Source organism: Octodon degus, unplaced genomic scaffold (genome assembly GCF_000260255.1).
Source record: "Octodon degus isolate 3935 unplaced genomic scaffold, OctDeg1.0 scaffold00211, whole genome shotgun sequence".
NCBI lineage: Eukaryota > Metazoa > Chordata > Mammalia > Rodentia > Octodontidae > Octodon > Octodon degus.
Genome location: NW_004524787.1, coordinates 2,118,377 through 2,119,335, shown reverse-complemented (window position 1 = coordinate 2,119,335; position 959 = coordinate 2,118,377). Strand labels below are relative to the sequence as shown.

At 43.3% G+C, this 959-nt stretch overlaps 1 protein-coding gene across 1 annotated transcript; it reads right to left on the bottom strand.

Moving 5' to 3' along the window:
• Positions 1 to 213: 213 nt before the first annotated feature.
• On the bottom strand, positions 214 to 630 carry LOC101566391 (histone H3.3-like). Its single transcript, XM_004644820.1, has one exon. The coding sequence runs from the start codon at positions 628 to 630 to the stop codon at positions 214 to 216; it is 417 nt and encodes a 138-aa protein (XP_004644877.1).
• Positions 631 to 959: the final 329 nt, after the last annotated feature.

The window sequence follows — 959 nt, the reverse complement described above, 5'->3', positions numbered from 1 at the left end:
CATCCTGCATGAAGATAAAAATTCACACACAAATGAAAATGGAAAAACTGCCAATGCCTGATTTCTGTTCCTTATTTTCCACTCGCAATCATGTACTTAGGTACCTTTTGAACCAAAGGGAAAAAAACAAAAAAACCTAACATTCAAAACTACCAATAACAGGAAGAAGAGAAAAAAAATTGAGAATGAAATGTTTCCTGCCGTAGTGGACTCTTAAGCACGTTCTCCACATATGCGGCGTGCTAGTTGGATATCTTTTGGCATAATTGGTACACGTTTGGCATGGATGGCACACAAGTTGGTATCTTGGATGGCACACAAGTTGGTATCTTCAAACAGGCCAACCAGATAGGCCTCAATTGCCTCCTGCAAAGCACCAATAGCTGTGCTCTGGAAGCGCAGATCTGTTTTGAAGTCCTGAGCAATTTCTCGAACCAGACACTGGAAAGGAAGTTTGCCAATCTGAAGTTCAATGGACTTCTGATAACGTCTCATTTCACGGAGGGCCACAATCCCAGGCCTGTAACGATGAGGTTTCTTCACCCCTCCAGTAGAGGGCGCACTCTTACGAGCGGCTTTTGTAGCCAGTTGTTTCCTGGGTGCTTTACCACCTGTGGATTTACGAGCCATGGTACTGGGACCTCCTTACCCCCTTCTCCTTTGGCTGGAGCTCGGCGAGCAAGAGGCGGCGCTGGCATTAGACAGCCACGGCAGCTCGGTGGCGGCTGCGAACACAATTGGATAATATAATTCTAAATGGGGAAAATAGGGGACAGAAATCTGAGATCTGGTACAAGACAAGGATGTCTATCACCCCTCCTTTTCAATATAGTTTTGAAATCATTATCTACAGCAATTAGGCTAGACAGAGTAATAAAAGGAACAAGAATAGGTAAAGAAGAAATTAAATTATCATTATTTGAAGATGACATGATACTTTATTTGGAAGACCAAAAACC

What these genes read in the sequence shown, in the direction of transcription:
- LOC101566391 (XM_004644820.1), bottom strand. Translation starts at nt 630, where the DNA reads ATGGCTCGTAAATCCACAGGTGGTAAAGCACCCAGGAAACAACTGGCT.